Raw genomic sequence first — 22,034 nt, forward strand, 5'->3', positions numbered from 1 at the left:
TCTCTAGTTTTGGGAGCAGCATTTTTGCCATGTGACCTCACTTCTCTAATGGATCTGAGAAGAGTTGTTCATTTTTCAGTTTGTTCAAGTTTTTACTTGCTGTTAGGATGGATTGGGGACTTTTAAACTCCTTACATGCCAGACCAGAAACTGGAAGACTAAGCAGTAATTTTAAATAAATAGATTTGGGTCAGATGTTATAGATTATCAAAGGCTATGATATAGAGCTTAGACTACTAAGGCAGGCAGGAGGCCATTGGAATTTTCTGAGTTGGGAGAAAAACAGTGCTTCACTGAGGAAATACCATTTTGGCTGAGGAATAAATAAGACTTAGGTAGACCCCAATCAGAGAAGTGTTGTTTGGGAGAAGGAAGCTTTCAGACAGCAGAAATAGCCCAGGGTGACCGGCTAATTCATCATCCAAATCAGGGAGTTTGAAAATGGAAGGGCAGTATTAATAATTATGCTGGGGCAACAGGCATAGACCAGCACTTTCCTGGACAGTCGGTCACCCTACATTTGAGGAGCTACAAGAAGGCCCAAATAAAGAGAACAAGGTGTGTATGTTGCCTGCCTTCCTTCCTTCCTTCCTTCCTTTTCCTTTTTGGAGTGGGGATGGTTCAGGTTAAGTTGGAGCCAGTGCATCCTTTTCCTGTACTAATGATCAGGTAACCTCAAGAAGTCACTAAAGAGTTTTAAACAAGGAGGTAAAAAGATCAGATTTACATTTTGAAAAAGTAGATTGGGAAGGGCAAGAACAAGGTCGGGATATCAGTTTGGAGATGTTTATGGCCTTAAGTAGGGTGGTGATGGCAGTAAAGATTACATTCTAGAGATATTTAGACTTGGTGATGGGGACTGGTTATGAAGATGAAATGGGAGGAGTCTTTCAGGTTTCTGGTTTGTAGAACTGGCTGGATGATGATATCCTTCACTGAATTAGGGAGTGATGAAAGAGGATCAGGTTTGGAGGAAAAGATAGGAGTTCAATTTTGAATATGATAAGTTTGAAGTGGTGTGTGGAGATGCCTAGTGAGATGATAGATCTGGAGCTTGGGGAAGAAATCAGACCTAGAGACATAATCCTGGGCGTCATCAACTGATAGATCATAAATGAAGCCATTGAGAAGATAAAAGTCTTAAGGCTCATTTAGATATCAGGACAATGAAAAGGTCCCAAAGGAGACTGCAAATAAGTATCCAGAGATGTTGGAGAAAAATAAGAGTGTCTCATATCACAAAAGCCAAGGGAAGAAACCTTTTTAAAATGGAAGAAGTGTTCAACTTACTGTTGAGAAGATGAGACTTGGAAAAACACCCACTGGATTTAGTGACATAGAAGCCTTTTATGAGCATATTTTTTTCAATTTTAAAGAACCTTATCTCCTACTACAAAACATTTGAATAAAATGGAAAATAATTTAAACAAGAAATAGTTTATAGGGCTTCCCTGGTGGTGCAGTGGTTGAGAGTCTGCCTGCCGATGCAGGGGATACGGGTTCGTGCCCCAGTCCGGGAAGATCCCACATGCTGTGGAGCGGCTGGGCCCGTGAGCCATGGCTGCTGAGCCCGCGCGTCCGGAGCCTGTGCTTCGCAACGGGAGAGGCCACAACGGTGAGAGGCCCGCGTAACACACACACACACACAAAAAAGAAAGAAATAGTTTATTTTATGACTTTTATACATTGACTTAATTTTTCAAATATTTAATATTTTCAGTGTTATTTATTCTTCTTAACTTATAAAGAAGTATTTATTTTTAATGGTCAGACATCCTGAGTTAAATAAAGAAGTATGGAGTTGCCTAAGTAAATCCTTTTAGTGATCTTCTTGGAGCTTTTATATCACAATACTAAGCTCTGTGGTTGGACATTAAAAAGGCATGTTTTTCAGAAATGTTAGCTCTTTGACCATTGAAGTAATTGTCCATCCATTCTAGGTCCAACACCTCTACACCTGGCAGCACAGGCTTGCTCATTAGAAACAACCATCTGTCTACTTTGTTTCAAAGCTGATTACACACTTTCTGAAAAAAGAGGCTGGATGCCAATTCACTTTGCTGCTTTCTATGACAATATCTGCATCATAATTGTTCTCTGTAGGAAGGATCCTAGTTTACTAGAAGCTGAGGCAACAGCTGAGTAAGTTATTAAGCATTTGTAAAAATACAAATTTCTGCTTTCATGGCTTGCCCCAAACACTGACACTAAAAGGACTGGTTGTTATGATTGATTTGAAAGGCTATGTTGGGCTTACTCTGCTGTCCTTTCTGGTCACTGTCTTCTCCTACCATTTATCTTTAGAATTTATAAAAATGGGAACTTCTATTAACCTATGCATATTTTCTGGAAGAATAAGGATTAAGCCCTAGGAAGTTTTTCCTAACCTTTTCCCAAAGGTGTGGTTCTACAGACCAGTTTATCAGGTTAACTACTGATAACTTAGTGTCCTGGAAGAAGCATGAGACAAGGGAGGAGAAAGTTGTTCTAAATTGGACCTTATACAACCAAGGGGCAGCCTGAGGGCTCCAGACCAAGGTGGATAGGCCATGGAGAGTAGGAGAAATATCTAGTGGTATCCAGAATAGAAAGACATTTAAAAAAAAGAAAATAACTTTGCAATAGGGAAACATCCCAAACAGTGTTCTGTTTCACAATTTAGCAACCTTTAGGGTGGAGGTAAACCTTCTCCTGAGGGTACATTCTTGGCTAGTAATCTAGATACCAGGTTATTATTTTGGTTTAGGCATAGTTTCAGATATTTTTGGGTCTTCAAATAACTTGTCGATTATTATTCAGTGTAGAAATAAATCCTCCCTAGGATTTATTTTATTTAGATTTCTCCCAAATCTCTGTTGGGGCAGAGATGTGTTTGGAAAAGCTTTTGGGAAACCAGGGTCTCTGGCAAATAGATTGGCTGGCAAATGGATTCTGGAAAGAGCCATGGAACGTGGAGACCTGAGTTCAGTTCCTAGTTCTGTCATATTTTGACAATGTGTCTTTGAGCAGAAGGGAGCTAAAAGACTGGGTGGATTGTAAAAGGTCAAACAACTGAAAATCAGAGGTAGAAGTAAGCTATCTGTGAACGTAAAGAAGAAGCAAAGGATTCGTAGAGAAGACAATTACCAAGGTTGAGATGTATGTGGAGTCAATGAGGAGTGTGACCAGGCTGGTACGTATGAATGTGGAGCACAAATGAAGGTATGACAAGGACCTGAGAGATCAGGACACAGATGGTAGTTAGCATGGGTGCTGAATAGAAGGAGGCATGTTGGTGAGGCAGCCAAAACATGAGCTAGGCTGGCGGAAGAGGACACAGTTGGCAGGGGGCAGTGGCAGCGTGGAACTGGAAAGGGTCATAATATAACTTGCTAACATATTTTTCAAGTGAGCAACATCAGAGGGATGGTGTTAGAAGTTGGAGTTATCTTTATTCCTACCACTGAGTAGGTGAAAGACAGGAACAGGAGGAGAACTCTCCCGTTACAGTAGAAAAGGGAGAAAATGAAGAGGTGTTTACTCATAAAGGATGAGTTTCCCCTGGGCCCAGGAAAGAGAGAAGAAGCTTGGGGCCAGCTGGATATTAGTGAGCGTTCAAGGATAGGCAGCAAGAGAAAGGGGCTTCATGAAGAGAAGAAGGCATGGGTATAAGGATAAAAAATAAAAGTAATGTTTGAGACAATGTGATATGGTGAAAAAAGGCAGGGGGACTATGTATGAAGACTGTGCTAATAAGCACCTTATTCATCCCTTACACCAAAACTGTCAGCTGATTTTTGTTACTCTCATAATTTTACCCACAAGAAAGTAACCCAAGTTGCTTAAGGTCACACTGCTAGTCAGTAGACCTGTTAGTTAAGATACAGTTGAAGTTGCTGTGACAAAGATAGCCCCAAATATCTGTAGTTTAAAAAAAGATCAACGTAGTTCTTTTTCCTGAAGTCTTGGTTGGTGGTTGAGGGCTGGCATGATGGCTTGGCAATATGAGAGACCCAGACGTCCTCTTGTTGCTTCTTCACATGTGGTTTCCATATCCTGGTACAAAGTGGCAGCTCCTGCTTTCATTATTAGGCCTGCATTCTAGCCATGAGAAGAAAGAGAGGGGAAAAGTAATGGCCCACTCCATTTCTCTTTAGGGAATTGCCCAGGTAACTTCTACTAACATCACACAGGCCAAACTCAGTCATGTGGCCATACCTACTTATACAAGGAGGTAGGAAATGTAGCATTTGGCTGGACTGCCATGTGCCCAGCCAAAAACTCTTCACCATCTAAAAAGCAGATGGTGGGTTTTTGAGAAAAACTGTTAGTTTCTGCCACACTGAGGAAGCTGGGATTTGAGAAGTCGACATGAATTGTAAAGAATGGGTTAGCAACCGCATAGCACAGGGAGATCAGCTCAGTGCTTTGTGACCACCTAGAGGGGTGGAATAGGGAGGGTGGGAGGGAGACGCAAGAGGGAGGAGACATGGGGATATATGTAAATGTATAGCTGATTCACTATGTTATAAAGCAGAAACTAACACACCATTGTAAAGCAATTGTACTTCAATAAAGATGTTAAAAAATAATAATAATAGAAAAAGAAATGGGCTGGAGCGCTACCTGAGCCTCAGTTTCATCATTTGTAAAATGGGCTGATAATATGCCTTGCTTTTTCCTTCACTCATAGAATTGTAGGGAGCCAATGAGATAGTATAGTCTAAGAACTCTGTACATTATCAACTTCCAAACAAATTATAATGCATGATAATCAAGTTGGGAGGGAGGGTTGGGGAAGCCAAGGCAAGGGGGGCAAATCTACTGACATGTGGAATATACAGAACAACACTATGTAAGGAAGAGAAGATGATGTATAAATCAGACTTCCTCCAGCAGCCATTTGGATAGTTTTACAAGAAGTAAATTTGACACTATGTGTGTGCTCAATTATTATGACATATTCCTTGATTTTTAGGAATCAGTGTACTCCACTGTTACTTGCTGCCACTTCGGGAGCACTGGACACTATTCAGTACCTACTTTCTCTTGGAGCTAACTGGAGAAAAACAGATAGTAAAGGAAATAATATAATTCATTTAGCAGTGCTGAACTTTCACACGGAGGTTCTCAAGCATGTAATAGAGTTAAATATTCCTGAACTCCCAGTTTGGAAAACTTTGGTAGGTGAGTATAGAACACATAATCTCTTTATAAATAAATGTTCTGATCATTATTCAGTTTAATTATTGGTACTTATTCTGAAATAAAACAAAGCATGCATCATATTTTGAGTTAAAATCAGAAATACAAATAACACTGGACTATTTTTGTGTGTGGTAAAAGTAGTTTTATTTCTAAATTAAAATAAAAGAATAATAACCCAGATGATATTTCACACAATTATATTTATTTTTATTTTCCAACTTGCTCCAAAAGTCCAGCCATCCTCGGCTCCATTAAAAAAAAAGGTAGGAAATAAAGTTTGAGTGGAAAATATAAGATTCCTTCCAATTCATTCCTCACATCCTAATTTTAGAGACAGATTCAGCAACATCTTTCCTCATATTTTGATAATGTTTTGTGAAAAATTCTATTTGAGGTTTTTTTCCCCCAATTTATATTCAGTCTAGCCAGAAATATCATAAAGGTAAGAGTTACTGGCCAACTGAATGTACACATCTAATTTTACTCCCTCTCAAGACCCTACTAAAATTACGTAGAGATTAAGTAGCAGCAAACAAGCATTGAAGAGAAAACAGGAAAAAGCAATAAAATATTGAAAACAGACAGGCAAGTCTTAGGACCTAGCAGACCAGAGCAATCATTCCAAGCCAACTCTGGGAAAGCTGAGAACGTCTCAGATTCACACCATAAATCCCTAATAGGCTGGCTGGAGAGCTGGCAGTGCCAGTCAGGAGTGCTCTCTGCAGAGGCTAACCAGGAGAGACCTAAAGATCTAAAGTGGGGATTCTCCCCAACTGACAGGAAACTGGGAATCTGACCCAAGAGAAAAGCAAAGGGAATTTCAAAGATGACAGCAAAGAGAATTCCCAGAATGGAAACTGTGTACCCAGACCAAAAGGAAAGTGTGGGAGGAATGACCAATAGGTACAAAGAAAACTAAAGGAAATTATTACCTCCAGGAAAAGCAAAAGTAAGGAGACACAAGGTAGTACACTGCAGTCCTTAGATGTGAATAATATCTGTATAGGCATTATAATGTAAGTGTTGAATTTTCATTTAACTAAAGACTGTAAATATAGGGAAGGCGGGGAGCAGGGGAAATGGCAGAGCAGTGTTGAAAGAGCTAGTTTCCCATTTACCATGCCATGAAGGCAGTCAATGATGTCTAAAATTGATATAGCCAAAGGTAACTGTGTATAAATATTTAGAAATGTGGAGGTATGTAAATCACAGAAGGTATAGGGAAAGAGTCCAGAGTGGTACTATCTGGAGAGAGAAATTCAGAAAAGTGGAGAGGGTGGGGTAAAGAACTGTTATATTTTGCTGTAGGCTTTTTAGTAACATTTAACTCTGAATCATGAGCATATATTACTTTAATAAAATAAAAATTAAAGGAAAAATTAAACAAATTGGAGAATGAGAACTGACATTTCTCCCAACAACTCGTTTTAGGATGGGATAAGATAAATAAATATTTAAGATTTTCAACCTACTGGTGCACAAAGTCTGAGTAACTAGTTTCCAAACTGGCTGAATACCTGATTTTGGAATTTACTGGGTGCTGGGAACGCATTCCAAGTATATCAGCCCAAGAGATGCTGGATGGGGTTTTCAGTGTTTATTTATATGCATATATATCATTATATCTTAGTCTTTTGAGAGGTAACTAAGAAGACTATCCTGCTGCTTTGGATAAAGGCTAACACATTTGAAATGCAGTAGTAGGACCTTCTGGCCCCTAACAGTAATAGCCTAATGGCACAAAAAATTCTTGACAGCCACTCCTTCCTACAGCGATTGCTGGGAAGTCCTGATAATGACATTAACACAACGGTAACCATGAACGTCTGGCCACTGCTGCTTTGCTTCGTGCTCTGTAATAGCTCTTTCTCCTCACACTACCCATTTCCACTATGAGTAAAAGAAGAATTAGAGTTTATTAGAACTCCCCGGGATTAGCTCTTGGAGTGGAAGCGGAATTTTAAAAGAGAGTACCATGGAGTGAACCAGCTATGTAGGAGTCAGGACCAGATTTGTTGTTATAGGGGCTGGGTAAAAAGAGATGAGCAAAGGTATTTATTTCTATGTGGTTTTGCTTGAACCAGAGATATTGTTTAGAATCATGTATATATGTATTATTTCCTTTCTGGAGTATAAGTTCATTCAAGATTTTTTAAAAGTATCTCCTTCATACTCAGGAAATGTATAAAGCTTTAATGGATAGTAAAAGTTTATTGTCAGTAATGTAGTTTACTTTGCTGTCCTTGAAAACCCATACTCAAATTTTATTCAACAACTGGTATCAGGCAAGAGAGAGGTATACTATTTTCCAAGTGAATTTGAACCATGTGGCCAGCCAATCTAAGTCATTCAGACCAAAGATTAAAAATTTCAGAGTTTTTTAATACTAAGTATATAGATTATAAACTTCAAAGAACTTGGGTGTTCAATCCGTTTAAGCACCTCACATGCACAGAGGGGAATTTAATGAATGCAGTTGGTGGTGATGTTGGTGATCTCAACTCATGGCTTCACTTGACCTGTACAGAAACAGAGTCAATCATTCTGTTACCTCTTATGAAATTACAATGTGTATTTTTCTGTTGAAAACTTAACCAGAAATGTTGCAGTGCGAAAGCTATAAACGAAGGATGATGGCTGTCATGTCTTTAGAAGTAATCTGCTTAGCAAATGATGAATACTGGAAATGTATTTTGGATGCAGGTGATGTAAAAATCTATTAACTATCTTTTGCTTATGCTATTTTATGTAGAGATTTATTCAGTCAATCACTTTAAAATGTATTTTTAATTATGGAGAAAACTTTTTAGTTGATTTTAACTTTCTATTTTTCTAAGATCATTTCCTTTACCTGTAAACCTTATATTCTATATTCCAAATGGAAGCTGCACAGGATCAAAACACTATATAAATCTCATTTCCCTAAAAGTTTGTGAACTTAAAAATTATATTAAATTACTTCATCATACTATCCTATGTTTACCTTCACTTAAAAATTATCCCTATTCTGTATTTGTACACTTTATTTGTAAAAATAGCAGTTGCAGTGTCAGGCCTGGGTTTGTAACTAGCTCTACATTTAGAACTTAGGCTAATTGATTACTCTGTCTATGCCTAATTTCTTCATTAATAAAATAGTTACTACCTCACAGGATTGTTTTGAGAATAGCACTTCCCATTATAACTTTCTGAAATGATAGAAATATTCTATCTACACTATCCATTAGGGTAGCCATTACTCTAATGTGAATATTGGGCACAAATGAGATGCTTCATAAATATTTGTTGAATGAATGAAAAATTTATTGTAGGTAGTCCCCTAATATGTTCCTAAAAACATGTACAAAAAAGCTCTTTGTCCAAAAAAAGTGAACCACAGATAAACAAGTCATGATGGAGGTTTCATTTAAGGTAGCTAAATACATATTTACATCCCTAATTATACCCATGATATTTCCAGCATGTCATGTGTGCTCTTTAATGTTTTTCCTTCACATTGAACTAAAGTAACAAGCATCCAACTGAAGCCATATTTTCTATTTTCACCACGCCCAATGATTTCCATCTTTGAACAAACTGTAATTAATGAGGCTAAGACTGCTTTATACTAGATTCAGCACTTTTCATTTTTCAGTTGATTGTATAAAATATGGGTAAAACATAATAAAATGCTCAAATAATTACACAAACAACTGCCACACAAAGTTGATGCAGTAACCAAAACTGAACTCTACCATATGGTAGCGCAAATAATTTATTTATCAATAATCTTAAGCCAAAATTCAATGTTTCAGAGGTGACTTAGTATCACCAATATGAAATATATGATTGTGTACTATGTGAAAATCAAATGTGTAAACAATGAGAGCCGCCTACACTATAGAAAAGGCAGAAAAGTACATTTGTGTAGTTTCAAATGATAATTTTATAAATATTTTATAGAATTATTTGCTGTTTATATGGCATTGCCCATAAACATTATTTAAATCTTACCATGATAAATTGACTACAAATAGTTACAAACAATTCATGCTTTTTCTTGATCTTTTCATTTCAGGCACCATTCCTGCCTTAATCAATCTATTAAAAGGTTCCAAAATAAAATTACAGTGCAAAACAGTTGGGTTATTGAGTAATATCTCAACCCATGCAGAGATAGTGCATGCTCTAGTAGAAGGAGGAGCCATTCCAGCTTTGATCAACCTACTGGTTTCTGATGAACCCGAACTACACTCTCGGTGTGCTGTCATTCTCTATGATATCGCTCAACTTGAAAACAAGGATGTTATTGCCAAATATGTAAGCTCTTTTCAGAGAACATCATTTTGACTGACTAATTCTCTCATATAGAAGCTAGAAAGATACATATCTATTTCATTATGCAGTGGCCCTCATAAACTCTCAGGGAAGAGCTCCAATCTTAATGAGGATGGCAAAGAGCAAACCTGCCACAATCTCATGAGTGCCAAAATTAAACAAGACCAAGATAGTACCAGAGCAAGCACAGCAAAGGGTTGTCTGTTTTCCCTATCGTGAAGTCTCACAAGGCAACAGAGTGGGCCCAGGTAGTTCATACCCGCACATTGGGTTAGTGTCAAATCTGAGGAACATTGAGCTTAAGAAACCTATCACTTTGGTAGCAACCAGTAAGCAAGCCTACTCTTTGCCTGGTGGTAGACGTTACCACACCTTTCAAGAATGATAGCAGGACAAGCCAAGATCCAGTAAGTGATAAACAGCATTAGGATATGAGTAAAAGTTGTACTTGCACATGTACCACTTCTAGGGCCCACATCATAGGGTAATGACATTATAATGAGAAAAACCACAGGCAAATGAAGCGAACAGTAATTCAAGGAATTGACACATAAAATCTTGCTAGCTCCAGTTTGGCAAGGTCTGGGGAGGAGTTTATGTTACATAAGGAGGTGGTATCAGCTAGGATAGCCTAGATGATATTGTGGTAATATCTCCCAAATATCAATGCTAAAAACAAATGAAGATTTATTTCTCAGTAAAAAAAAAAAAAAAAAAAAAAAAAGATAGCTACATAAAAATCCTGAAAAATGGCCCAGGTAAAAGAGCTGTTACAATCTTGATACACTCGCAATACTGGTAGGAGTGCAAGAGACCAAGGGAAAACTGTTTCTCAACAAAATTATCTGGTAAAACTATCACCTGGGACAACATGGAAGACAGGCCAACTGCTTATTTAGCTCTGGGGGATGTGGTTGCTTCTTGTTTATGAGAAGATATTAAAAGAAATACTACCATCTTGGCTATTTCTATTCTGGCTGGTAAATGTAGTCTATTTGTGTACCAGAAAGAATTAGAAGAAAAAAAATTTGTTTTTTTGTGAACACCAAGCAATCTTTGCCATGCTGTATTTTTTCAAATAAAACCCACCTTATTATGTCTATTAACATTTTAGGTAAAATCTTTTAAAGATATTTATAAATAAGGTTATTTTTATAGTTTTTGTCAGGTGACACTTCTTCATCATGGACCGAGTCATTTAGCATTATAAAATATACCCTTTTTGTCAAGTGCAATACTTTTGCCCCAAATTCTGTGTTGTCCAAAATTAGATTTGTGATCTTTGTTTTTTTTGTGCTCTCATATTTAATTTGGCTTTGCCTATCGTTTTCTTTTTAACTTTTTGGAGTCATTTTACTTCTTGCTGATTGTTTTGTTATCAATCATTTGGAAAATATATTAGAAATTTTCCCCTCCCCCCAGGCCCACAACTAGAGTTAGTCAGTTAGTCTTATTCATTTAGACCTCACTTTAGACCTCTCCAGTGATTCTGATCACCCAGAGTTAGGATAAATGTGTCCCTTGTATGCAGTATACTTAGGTTTGCTTTGTCATTCACTTTTTATTGAATATAGCTCACTTACATTTATTGATGTGATGTTTAGTCCTAGTTTTGGCATATTTTGTTATTATTTTTGGTTTTTAAAAAATCTTCTACTGTATGAGCAGTGTTTTCTTCCTCTTTTTTTCTTTATCTTTAAATTCCAGGACTTACACATCAGTGTCAATTACCTATTTATCCTGGGGCTTGGTGTGATTTTTCAACATGTACATTCATCTTCTTTTATTTTTAAAATGTCTTCTTGAATTCAAGTCTTTAAATATTTTTTCTGTATTATTCTTTCAGTAAATTCATAAACAAGTACTTTTTGAGAGTTTATTATATGGAAATACACTTCTAGATGTTAGGGTTATAGCAGTGAACAAAACAGACAAAATCCCAGCCTTCATGGAGTTTTTATTCCAGTTGGGGGTAACAAGACAATAAAGAAAATAAACCAAATATAGCATATTCGATGAGAATAGATGTTAAGGAGGAAAATAAAGCAGGGAAAGGGAAGGGGGGAGCTTGGCAAAAAATACTTCACTAAGAAGCTGGCATTTGAAAGGGGGAGAGGTGGGGGAGGGATGGATTGGGAGGTTGGGATTAGCAGTTGTAAACTATTATATATAGGATGGATAAATAACAGGGTCCTACTGTATACCACAGGGAACTATATTCAATATCTTGTGATAAACTATAATGGAAAAGAATAGGAAAAAAGAATGTGTGTGTGTGTGTGTGTGTGTGTAACTGAATCACTGTGCTATAGAGCAGAAATTAACAAAACATTGTAAATCAACTGTACTTCAATAAAATAAATTTTAAAAAAGAAGTTGGCATTTGAGTACAAACCTAAAATAGATGAGGAAGTGTGCCATGTTTTTCTGTTGGGAAGAGCATTCTAGGCAGAGGAATGCCTGGCATATTCAAGGAATAGCAAGTAAGCAAAAGTAGCTGAAGAAAGAGAAATAGGAGACTCTTAGCTGGGTAATGGTGGACCCCAACATGTAGGGCCATGTGGATAATTGTTAGACACCCTGGCTTTTACTCTTGAGTATGTTAAGCCATTGAATAATTTTGTTCTGGGAAGTTCTATGAAGAGATTTATATCACTCTACCTTCTGTGTTGAAACAGGTGGGCAAGGGTAGATGCAGCAAGACTAATTAAGAAGCTATTTTGGTAATCCAGGTGACAGACAGTGGTGTCTTGAACCAGGGTGGTAATAGTGGATATGGTGAGAAGTAGTCATATTCTGTATTATTTTTCTGAAAGTTGAGTCACCAGGAGCTGTGGGAAAGCTGAAAGATCTGGAGGGACCTCAAAGGAGACTAAGAAGGAATGGCCACCGAGGTAGGAGGAAACCTGAGGAATCTGTTGTCCTATCAGCCAAATGGGGAACATGTTCAAAGAGGAGAAGAATATCAATAGTGTCAAAGGCTGTTGTAAGATGAAAGTCAAAAGTTGACTGTTGAATTTATTGATCACTGAATTAACCACTTCTCTTTGGGAATACCAATTATTTGTGTATTATATCTCCTTTTCCAGTTTTATACAGCTATCATTTTCTCTCTAGTCCTTTTCCACTCACTATTTTATTTCATTTTTTTCCCCATCAATCCTATCCTCCTTGTCTCTTGCTATGTTTTCTGGCCTTGTTTATTTTTGTGTAGATTACAGTTTGGCTTTTATATTTTTCCATATCTTTCCTGAGCTTTTCCAGCTCTTGATTCACCTCTCCCTGTCTCAAAAAATCTTCCCTGAGCACTGATGTCTCTCCTGTGCACCCTTGTTTTATAGAGGTGATTGCCTAATTAATTTTTTTCATTGATAACAATATACCATTTTCAGTTTAAGTTTTTTTTTTTTTTTAATATTTATTTATTTATTTTTGGCTGTGTTGGGTCTTCGTTTCTGTGCAAGGGCTTTCTCTAGTTGTGGCGAGTGGGGGCCACTCTTCATCGCAGTGCACGGGCCTCTCACTGTCGGGGCCTCTCTTGTTGCGGAGCACAGGCTCCAAATGCGCAGGCTCAGTAATTGTGGCTCACGGGCCCAGTTGCCCCCCGGCATGTGGGATCTTCCCGGACCAGGGCTCGAACCCGTGTCCCCTGCATTGGCAGGCGGATTCTTAACCACCGCGCCACCAGGGAAGCCCTTCAGTTTAAGTTTTTCATCTACTTTGTGGCATATTTTTCTTACAAGCATTCTTTATCTGTCATAAGTTTTTCCTATTTTTTCTCTTATAATATATTTGGACAGATCCTGTTCTACTTCCATTTTGAACATTACTGACTTTGAATTAGATAAGTTCTTTCTGGTCTAGCTATTTGCAGGAAATACATGTGGGAAAGGGCCCAGATCCATGTGCTAGGCTAGCAAGAATATGCCATATGCTACAGGGTTGTATGCATGTGTCCTTTCAGCTCTTTCCCTTAGCCAGCAGAGACTGTTGTATAGTAGTGTAATGTGGATTCTATTTCCTCCACAATGCAAAAGTCTATCTCTTCCTTTTTATCTCACCAATAAGACTACTTGTTCCAAACCTCTTATTGGTATCATTCTTTCTTCATCCTTGCCCTCTTTAATTTTTGAAACTTTAGGACAAATTGGTCCAGGAAAGATCCTGCTGCCATCCTCCATACCCATTCCTGTTGTTCCAGACAGGGAAGTGTGTGTGTGTGTGTGTGTGTGTGTGTGTGTGTGTGGTGTGTATGTTTTCCTGCCCCTTAAGGTAGAGCCACTTACTTTGGAAAACTGTGTTCTGCCAGTATTTCCTGTAGCCAGTGGCCATGGGAGATCTTGCGCATCCCTGTTGGCTACTCATAAACATTTATTATGGTTCAACATTACTGATGTCTCCTAGCTTTATTGAAAATGATGTTACATTTCTGTTTCTTCTTTAATATCCTTTCATTAATTCTGTTAGTAGGGAGAAATGCCATCTTTACTCCACTTAAAATTAAGAAACTATATTAACATTTAAAAATAATATTTTGTTTTGCATAAATATAATTACCAATTACCAGTGCAATGTATACAATAGCAAATATTTCCAAATGGGCACTGTATTCAATTGGTATTACTTAGTTGTTTCGCTTTTAGATACTTAAATGTTACAGTGAACTTGCAGCCTCAAATTATTTTGGTATAGAGGAGACTATTTGAAAATATATTTATAGAGACTTCCCTGGCATTCCAGTGGTTAAGACTCTGCACTTCCAATGCAGGGGGCATTGGTTCGATCCCTGGTCGGGGAACAAAGATCCCACATGCCATTTGGTATACAGCAAAGAAAGGAAGGAAGGAAGGAAGGAAGGTAGGAAGGGAGGGAGGGAGGCAGAAAATATATTTATAGAATACTTTCCTTAATATTGAAGCATAAGATAGGTTAAGAGTTGTAATAACTGTCATTTAATGTGCCATATCCGTAGACACATTTGTTTATGGGCAGTTGTTCTCTCCTAAATAAGCAGATATTTATAGCAAGAATGATTATAGACTTGTGTTTCTAAGTAAAGATAGCATACATCTTAAATAAATTCAATTATAATTAAATCTTTTTGTTTATTTTTAGAATGGAATTCCAGCTCTGATAAATCTTTTGAACTTAGACATAGAAAGCGTGCTAGTAAATGCAATGAACTGTCTACGGGTATTATGTATGGGAAACAAAAACAATCAAAGAGCAGTGAGAGACCATAAAGGCATCCCATATCTTATCACATTTCTGAGTTCTGATTCAGGTAAGTCTTTAGTTCTATATACGTTAAAGTGACCAGCTATATTAAGTGAAGCAAATACATGTTTGGACTTGTCCTTTATGATAGATGTCCTGGATTTATCTTAGGATGGATCTAGACATATGTAACATAACCTAACTTCTGAAACACTTAAATTTAAACTGCTGGATTTATAAAAGGAATTGACTCTCAAAGCCATAATTTTTTAAATGTTGAGCTAGATATTTTTATAAATGGAAATATTGGCATGAGTAATGAAAATAATGTAGTTAATATGCCCAGGGACTCAAGTAGATGTCTCCTTGTATGAATAAGACACACACTGATCATTGGAAGCTATTTTTCAAGTTACAATAAGGACTTCAGATTTGCTGTAAGATATTTGATATCAAAATTCAAGGTCATCAGATCATTAGGTTAATTATCAAGCTCTGAAGTGCCTATAAACCCCAGGAACACCAGAAGCTATGAGGCAGTTTCTGCAGCTACTGCAAATGGTCTCTTAGGTTCTGTAAGAATTTTCTCATTCCAGTGAGCATACACATAAACTTCAAATCTATGGTTTTCCCCACATTTGGGGGAACAAAAAATTGGGGGAAAGGTTGTATGTTTTTCCTCCTGCTCAGTTTGTCATCTATCTTTCTATTCTAGTCCTCTAAGAATGAATACAGAATAAATATGTTGGCTAAAATGTAAGACAAGGTTTGGATAAGGGGATTGTTGCAGAAGGCTTTCTTTTACTTTAGAACTTCAAATTTAGCAATTATCATCTTCTAAGGACCTCTATCATGTAGTGAAATCATTTGAAAGTCCTTTCCCTTCATTACAAATTCCTAAAGTCAGGGAATAGGTTTTCCCTATCCTTTTTCATCCTCCCAACCCCAGATGCTTGAACAAAGCACAAATTGTAGAGGCAATTTGGATAAATAATAAATGAATTCCTAAAAGAAAGCTATAGAAATGAATTACCAAAATCATTTCTTTTTTGGGCTCTTGCCTCATCTGAAACCTAAATAAAAGTAACATCCTATATTGTAATCTATACTGTCTCTTCACTCCAGGGAAGATAAATACTTTTGAAGAAATTTTAATTGTTTTTCTCCCCATTTATAGTTTGTAAATTCTACACTTATAATTTTAGCGCTTTAACAAATGATTCTCCTGGATATTAGCTGTGCTATTAAGTTTTAGGGGATTACAAAAGAGTTTTATTAATTCCAATATCCTCTTAACTATTCTGAACCACTCTAAGATTTCATGCATTAAGGTGAAATGGCCCCAAAGTAGATTCACATGCAGTTTCTTAAGACTATGGGCTTGTTAACATCTCCTTAACCCTATTTCCAAGGGGTTCCTCAACCTTTGCTGAGTTTGGTTTGTTTGAGGTCTTTGCTTTACCATCTTTATCTATTTGTTTCATACTCCTCCCCATATGTATGTACATGCATACATGTTTTCATTCCTACAATGCTTCTTCTTTCATCTTTTCTAATGCATGCAATTGTCCTGTTCTGTGTTATTAACAAAGGTTTATATAACATCACAACACCACCATGGAAATTCAAATATGTATCAGAAAGTATATGAAATGATTTTCAACTCCAAACTATATGAGCAAAATTTGAAGAGCAACCTCATCCTTCTGAAAATGATTATTCATACATTTCACTGCAGAAATATGTTTTCTCCAGATTCTCTGGGATGTTATGTAATGTATAGTATGTGCTCATTATCTTCTAAAATCTGGAACTTTGGAATTCTGAAAGCGTTTTAGATAGAAAAAAAAAAAAACCACCTCCATCATTAGGCTTCTTTCACCCAACTCTTAATGTTGGAGTTCCTCAAGCTTCTGTTCTTGGTCTGCTGCTTTTTTCACACGGCACACGCTTCTTAAGCAATCTTATTTACTCTTAGTAACTTCATTACATTCATAATCTATTCTTCCCAGTTCTCTATCAAAATCCCTGACCTCTCCTCTGAGCTTCAGAGCTAGTCTGGATTATTGAGGTAAAAGTAAAGACAGCCCTCTCCCTTTAGAATTTGGATGCAGTTGATAAATAGACACAAGAATGTAATGGAGATCAAAACTTCAGTAACAGCTGGAAAGCTTCCTTTGAGAAAACAGCAAAAATATAGCACCAAAAGGAACCTAAGCCATGCATTTGCAATGACATTATTTTATGGGGGGAATGAGTAACATTCCTGAGTGGGACATGAGAGTAGGAATTTCTACTTTTTGGACTGATGCGGCAATATGGGGTAAGAGAAAGAATGGTTCCTTTCACACTCTCTTAATTTTATTAACTTATTAGCTGAAAAACCTTCCAAGTGTTACTAGAGTGATCTGTCTAAAATACAAAATTGATTATATCTTTCCCTTCCTTTAAATTATTCAGTGGCTCTTTGTCACCTATGATAAAGTCCAAAGTTTTAGCACAGCCTATCAGCCTTTCTAAACTTCCAACTTGGGGGCTTCCCTGGTGGTGCAGTGGTTGCGAGTCTGCCTGCCGACGCAGGGGACACGGGTTCGTGCCCCGGTCCGGGAAGATCCCACATGCCGCGGAGCAACTAAGCCCGTGAGCCATGGCCGCTGGGCCTGTGCTTCCGGAGCCTGTGCTTCCAGAGCCTGTGCTCCGCAATGGGAGAGGCCACAACAGTGAGAGGCCTGTGTACTGCAAAAAAACCCACAAAAAACCAAACAAATAAACAAACAAATAAACTTCCAACTTAGAAAGGAAATAACCTTCCTGTTATTTCCTGTTACTCCCTTCCTTTCTTATTTTATTCAATTAATATTGAGCTTATTTCTGTTTCATACTTCTGGCCTTTGAGCTTGCTTCACAAGGCCAAGGACTTTGTTTTGTTGGTTCATCATGGTTTCCCAGTACCTAGGACACTCCTAGTAGCCACTCAATAAAATATTTGCTGAATATATAAGTGATTGAATGATAAAAATATTCATAACAAAAAGTTAATATATTTGACATAAAGTGAGTATGTAAATTGATATGAAAATTAAGGCCTTAATAGACAGAAAATTAACCTGAATAGAAAGTCTATGAAAGAACAAATGCTAAATTTAGAGAGTCTGGTTGCTTGAATTTAAAAACACCTTTTTGTACAGTTTTAACTTCTGGAAACATATTGATGTCTTCACATTAAAAAAAACCCTACATTAAATCTACAAGACAGAAGGGGGAATCTAAAATTGAATACAAACAAAAACAAATGAACCCAATTATATTTCAAATGAATTATGTAGCTAGATTAAAAGGAAAAAATGAGCACAGGTAACTTTTTTTAAATTTTAAAGTAGCTTTTTAAGGTAACTTTTGAGCACAGTGCTTTACTATACAGCTTCAGTCTAGGGGAGAAAGAAACATATCTTGAATCTTCTTAGTGGATTTGTATTTCATAGTGATATGGGTGAAACAGCTCTGAACCTGTGCTATAAGTATTGTAGGACTGACCAAATGAATAAAGTATTAATATTATTGGGGTCTCCCTGTGAAAGGAAATATACAGAATGTGGAAAGGCAGTAAAGAATCCCGTGGGGTTGGACTGGAATTGGAAAATTGGAAATATATATATTTTCCTAGCCTTGTCTGCTAAAAGAGTCTAGTAGCAGTGACACTTCAGTAGCAATGAACATACCTAGTACCCAAATCTTTATTTCTAAATACCATTCCTCATTAAAAGAAACCAGAGCTTCTTGGAGAAATGGTTGATTCCAGGGCTGGGGCAGAGCAGGTACATGGTAAGTCCAAAACATCATATTGTGGCAGAAGGTAAGAAAATGCGCCCCCCCTCATATGGAGGTGTATCTAAAGGACACAGGGGTCAACTAGAAGGAACTCCCACTGGCCCTTCAAGTTGGACAATCTTGGACAATTGCCAAATCTTGGACAGAGAATCAATACAGATAATGAAATTAATGAATTATAACTCATTGAATAAAATAAAAATCCAAGAGCCCATCTTGATGATAAGTGGATAAACAAGGAAATCAATAAATAGAGAAGTAGGGAGAGCTCTTCTTTACAGTAGAATGCAACTGATAAGTATGAAGGGAGCCGTAGATTTGGAAAATTGACATTTTGAAAACATCATAGTAAAGATTGGTTTGGGCAAAAATCAATTGTTCCTAAATCTTAGGAGAGTTCTCTGACTTATTTTTGCAACTTTTCTCTGAATTTTATTTTATTTCATTTTTTGGCTGTGCTGGGTCTTCATTGCTGCATGCAGGCTTTCTCTAGTTGCGGCAAGCAGGGGCTACTCTTCGTTACAGTGCACAGCCTTCTTATTGTGGTGGCTTCTCTTGTTGCGGAGCACAGGCTCTAGGTGCACAGGCTTCAGTAGTTGCAGCATGCAGGCTCAGTAGTTGTGGCTATGGGCTCTAGAGCACAAGCTCAGTAGTTGTGGTGCACGGGCTTAGTTGCTCCATGGCAGGTGGGATCTTCCTGGATCAGGGATCGAGCCCATGTCCCCTGCATTGGCAGGGAGATTCATAACCACCACCACCACCAGGGAAGTCCCTCTCTAAGTTTTAAAGAGAACAATTACAACTTGTTAATATGCATATATGAAAATGTTTAGATTTACTAGTAACCAAAAACAAAATAAAGTAAGACACCATTTTTTACCTATTTGTGTATTTATTCTTAATGATAATATCTGTACTTAAAAAGATACAGTGACATTGATACTCTCATACTCTGATTATTGGAGAGTAAGGTACTATTATCATATCATTTGAAAAGCACTTTTCTGGGGACCAGGTCAGGTTCAAGACAGCAGCATAGGAAGATGCTGAGCTAACTTCCTCCTGCGGGCACACCAAAATTACAACTACTTGCAGAGCAGCTATCTCTGAGAACAACCTGAAGACTAGCAGAAAAGATTTCCCACAACTAAAGATATAAAGAAGGAACCCCAATGAGATGGTTGAGGGGGCAGAGACATGGTCTGGTCAGGACCCACACCCCCAATGTAGTGACCCACAAGTGGGAAAGATATCATGGCCATGTAAGTCCTCCCAAAGGAGTGAGGAGTCTGAGCCCCATATCAGGTTCCCCAGCTAGGGCATCCTATGCCAGGAAGATAAGCTCCCAAAACTTCTGGCTTTGAAAACCAGTGAGGCTTACGTTTGGGAGAGCCAGAGGGCTGTAGGAAACTGAAACTGCTCTTATGGGTGCATGCAAAATCTCACATGCTCTGATGCCCACTGCAGAGAGGCAGCAGTTTGAAAGGTGCCTAGGTCAGACCCACTTGCTCATCTTGGAGAGGCCTCTTGGAGAGGCAGGAGGCAGCTGGGACTCCTAATGGGGAATGAGACACTGAGGCAGCTATTCTTGTGATCTTCTACTGTGCTGACACTGATGCTGGAAGGCACATTTTGGAATTCTCCTTCTAGCCTATTAGTGCTAGGGGCCTGCCCCACCCACCAGCTTATGTGCACCAGTCCTGCACCACTGACCTCGCAACTGTCTAACCACCAGATCCTGCCCTGCCCACCGGTGTGCCCACAGCAACCACACAAGGCAGGACCTCTCAGTCAGCCAGACCAGGAGCCAGTCCTGCCTACCAGTGTGCCCACAGTGGCTGGCCCCACTACAACAGAAGGGGGCATATAGCCCACATAAGGACACCCTTTGAGCATCTAGCTCTGGTGGCCAGAGGGGAGCATGCTGTTGGACTCCATAGGACATCTCCTACATAAGGCCACTTCTCCAAGATTGGGAGAGAGAAGGAACCTACCTAATACATTGAAATGAATTTGGAGAATTAGGCAAAATGAGGAGACAGGTGAATATGTTCCAAATGAAGGAACAAGATAAAACCTTGGAAAAAGAACTAAATGAAACAGAGATAAGCAATCTACCTGATAGAGTTCAAGGTAATAATCATAAAGATGTTCACCAAACTTGTGAGAAGAATGGATGAACACAGAGAACTTCAACAGAGTTACAAAATATAAAAAGAACCAATCAGAGCTGAAGAATACAATAACAGAAATGAAAACTATACGAGAGGGAATCAATGGTAGAGTAGATAATATAGAAGAATGGATAAGTGATCTAGAAGACAGAGTAGTGGATTCACACAAGCTGAATGGAAAAAAGAAGTAAAAAATTTTTAAATGAGGATAGTTTAAGGGACCTCTGGGACAACATCAGGTGTACCAACATTCACATTATATGGGTCCAAGAAGGATAAGAGAGAAAGGGCAGAGAACTTATTTGAAGAAGTAATAGCTGAAAACTTTCCTAACCTGGAGAAGGAAACAGACATCCAAGTCCAGGAAGCACAGTGTCCCAAACAGATGAACCCAAAGAGGGCCACACCAAGACCCATTAAAAATGTCAAAAATTAAAATCTTAATCTTAAAAGCAGTGAGAGAAAAGCAATTAGTTACATATAAGGGAACTCCCATATCAGTTGACTTCTCGGCAGAAACTTTGCAGTCCAGAAGAAAGTGTCATGATATGTTCAAAGTGCTGAAAGGAAAAAACCTACAAACGAATACTCTACCTGGCAAGGTTATCATTCAGAATTGAAGGAGAGATAAGAGTTTTACAGACAAAAGCTAAAAGAGTTCATTACCATTAAACCAGCCTTACAAGAAATGTTAAAGGGAGTTCTCTAAGCAGAAAAGGCCACAACTAGAAATAATAAAATTATGAAAGAAAAAATCTCACTGGTAAAGGAAAAAATATAATAAAGATAGTGGATTAACCACTTATAGAGCTAGTAGACAGCTTAACATGGGGAGGGGGTAAAATTTTAGAGCTTTTAAAATGTGTTCAAACTTAAGAGATCATGAATTTAGAATAGACACCTATATACATAGGTTGTTACATATGAACCTAGTGGTAACCATAAACCAAAAACTTATAATATATACACAAAAAATAAGGAGAAAGGAACCCAAACATAACACTAAAGATACTCATCAAGTCACAAGGGAAGAGAGCAAGAGAAGAAAAAAGGAATAGAGAAGAACTACAAAACAACCAGAAAACAATTAACAAAATGACAATAAGCACAGGCCTATCAATAATTACTTTAAGTGTAAATGGAATAAATGCTCCATATAAAACATAAGAAAACAAGACCCATAAATATGCTGCCTACCAAGACTCATTTTATTTTTATTTGTTTTTAAATTAAATTTATTTATTTTATTTACTTTATTTTTGGCTGCATTGGGTCCCTGCTGCTGCGTTTGGTCTTTTCTCTAGTTGCAGT

General features: G+C 37.7%; 1 protein-coding gene across 1 annotated transcript in view; it reads left to right on the forward strand.

Annotated features, from left to right (window-relative positions):
• The window catches only part of ANKAR (ankyrin and armadillo repeat containing), a 79,010-nt gene that overhangs the window by 26,027 nt on the left and 30,949 nt on the right, over positions 1 to 22,034 (forward strand). The window contains exons 8-12 of the mRNA XM_067026446.1: positions 1,941 to 2,142; positions 4,958 to 5,166; positions 7,786 to 7,890; positions 9,245 to 9,486; positions 14,620 to 14,788. Of these exons, the coding sequence (XP_066882547.1) occupies positions 1,941 to 2,142; positions 4,958 to 5,166; positions 7,786 to 7,890; positions 9,245 to 9,486; positions 14,620 to 14,788 (927 nt within the window). The remainder of the gene's footprint in view (positions 1 to 1,940; positions 2,143 to 4,957; positions 5,167 to 7,785; positions 7,891 to 9,244; positions 9,487 to 14,619; positions 14,789 to 22,034) is intronic.

This window comes from Kogia breviceps, chromosome 2 (assembly GCF_026419965.1).
Source record: "Kogia breviceps isolate mKogBre1 chromosome 2, mKogBre1 haplotype 1, whole genome shotgun sequence".
Classification (NCBI taxonomy): domain Eukaryota; kingdom Metazoa; phylum Chordata; class Mammalia; order Artiodactyla; family Physeteridae; genus Kogia; species Kogia breviceps.